At 35.9% G+C, this 1,517-nt stretch overlaps 1 protein-coding gene across 1 annotated transcript in view; it reads left to right on the plus strand.

Annotated features, from left to right (window-relative positions):
• Nucleotides 1-1,517, plus strand: part of AQR (aquarius intron-binding spliceosomal factor) — a 79,874-nt gene that overhangs the window by 61,266 nt on the left and 17,091 nt on the right. The window contains exon 26 of the mRNA XM_012728547.1: nucleotides 1,161-1,232. Within this exon, the coding sequence (XP_012584001.1) occupies nucleotides 1,161-1,232 (72 nt within the window). The remainder of the gene's footprint in view (nucleotides 1-1,160; nucleotides 1,233-1,517) is intronic.

A 1,517-nucleotide genomic window follows, 5' to 3' on the forward strand; every position in this document is an offset into this window, starting at 1 on the left:
GTAACCAGAATTTGAAACTGAGGAGAAAAATAAAACATGTTGAGAAGAGACCTAGCAAATAATTGCATAAATAGAAGAAATAATCAAGCAAAGAATGAAATTTTCTGTGTGGGAGGAACTTGGTTTTTCATTATTTTACAAATGTGCAGTGTTTCACATTACTGGAGGCTTGACTAGTGGGAAGACAGACATTAAATTGCTGGGTGACAAAGGAACAGAGTACTGGGAAACCCATTTTGTGTGTCAGGAAGTCACAGAAGGCCTGATAAAACATGGGTTTGAAACTGGTATTTTAAGAATGTGATAGAGCCAAGCAGACAAGGTAAAATGACAATAGCATCTCTGACAGGCTTCTAAGACAGGTGTGGTTTTGCCAATCAAAAAATGAAATAGGTCAATGTGATTGAAGTTTAGTGGGTTATGAGGAGGGTGACATGAAGGAGAAGAGAAAGGCAGGGCCTACGTTGAATGAAGGACATACTTACACAGTTCATGTGGGCCATTTTAAGAGATTTGTTTTCCCCCTAAAACAATTCTAAGCTAGTAAAGGATTTGAAACAAGCGCTGACTTGACGATCGTTGTATCCATGGCTCAGGGAGGAGAGGAAAGGGAAGAGAAGGGCTAATAGATTGCTAGCAGCGGTTGGAGTGGAAATAGAAATAGAGAAAAATGAATAGATTCGAGAGGGAGTTTTGAAGGTAAAATCAACATATTTGGGTGTCTGAATGCCCAGAAGTGAGATAGAAGTGGATTATTGAGTGCTGAGTAGGATTCCTGCAGAAAAAAGAAATTCTAAAAATACTTAGGGGAAGAATGTCCTATAGAAATGACCTCACATGTAGTCATAAATTCTTGCTTGTGTAGCAGGTAAAGGAATAAATTGAAAATAACTAAATTGATCGATAACAATCCTAGGAATGAGATACAGTATCACCTCAATGTGGAGTTGTATTTGGGGAGCTTCCCTGGAGTTAAAGCCTTGAATTAAGAAGTAGGAGGTTGATAATAAATAAGACTATGAACTTTCTATTTGAATAATTTGTGTTATTTTTATAAGAAATTACTTGGGGTTTTTTTGATGGTTACTATTGTTATGGTGATAGTTGTTCCATTCTCAAGCTGTCTTTTTGACAGGATTTCCTTTTTCACCCCTTTTTAGTATGACAACATTTTAATGGAAGAGGCTGCTCAGATTCTGGAGATAGAAACTTTCATACCTCTTCTTCTACAGGTAAGAAAGGAAGGTCTGAACATAGAAGAGTTATTAAGAATTCTGAGGGGCAGCATCGGAAAACCGCAATTTTGGGATACTAATTGCCATAATTATATAGTCCCTTAACTTCATTATATTTGGTATTCTATTTTAAGTCTGTTGGCTTCCTTTAATCTATTCAAGGTTATCTCTTTTTTGTAGTTTGTATTGTTTCTGGGGGTACTATTTAAAAATTCATAGTTTATCTCTAAGTTTTGAAAAGACTTAATAATTTTAACCAAGAAAATTGCATTGTTATGCATC

Source organism: Condylura cristata, unplaced genomic scaffold (genome assembly GCF_000260355.1).
Source record: "Condylura cristata isolate star-nosed mole 26May11 unplaced genomic scaffold, ConCri1.0 scaffold00023, whole genome shotgun sequence".
NCBI lineage: Eukaryota > Metazoa > Chordata > Mammalia > Eulipotyphla > Talpidae > Condylura > Condylura cristata.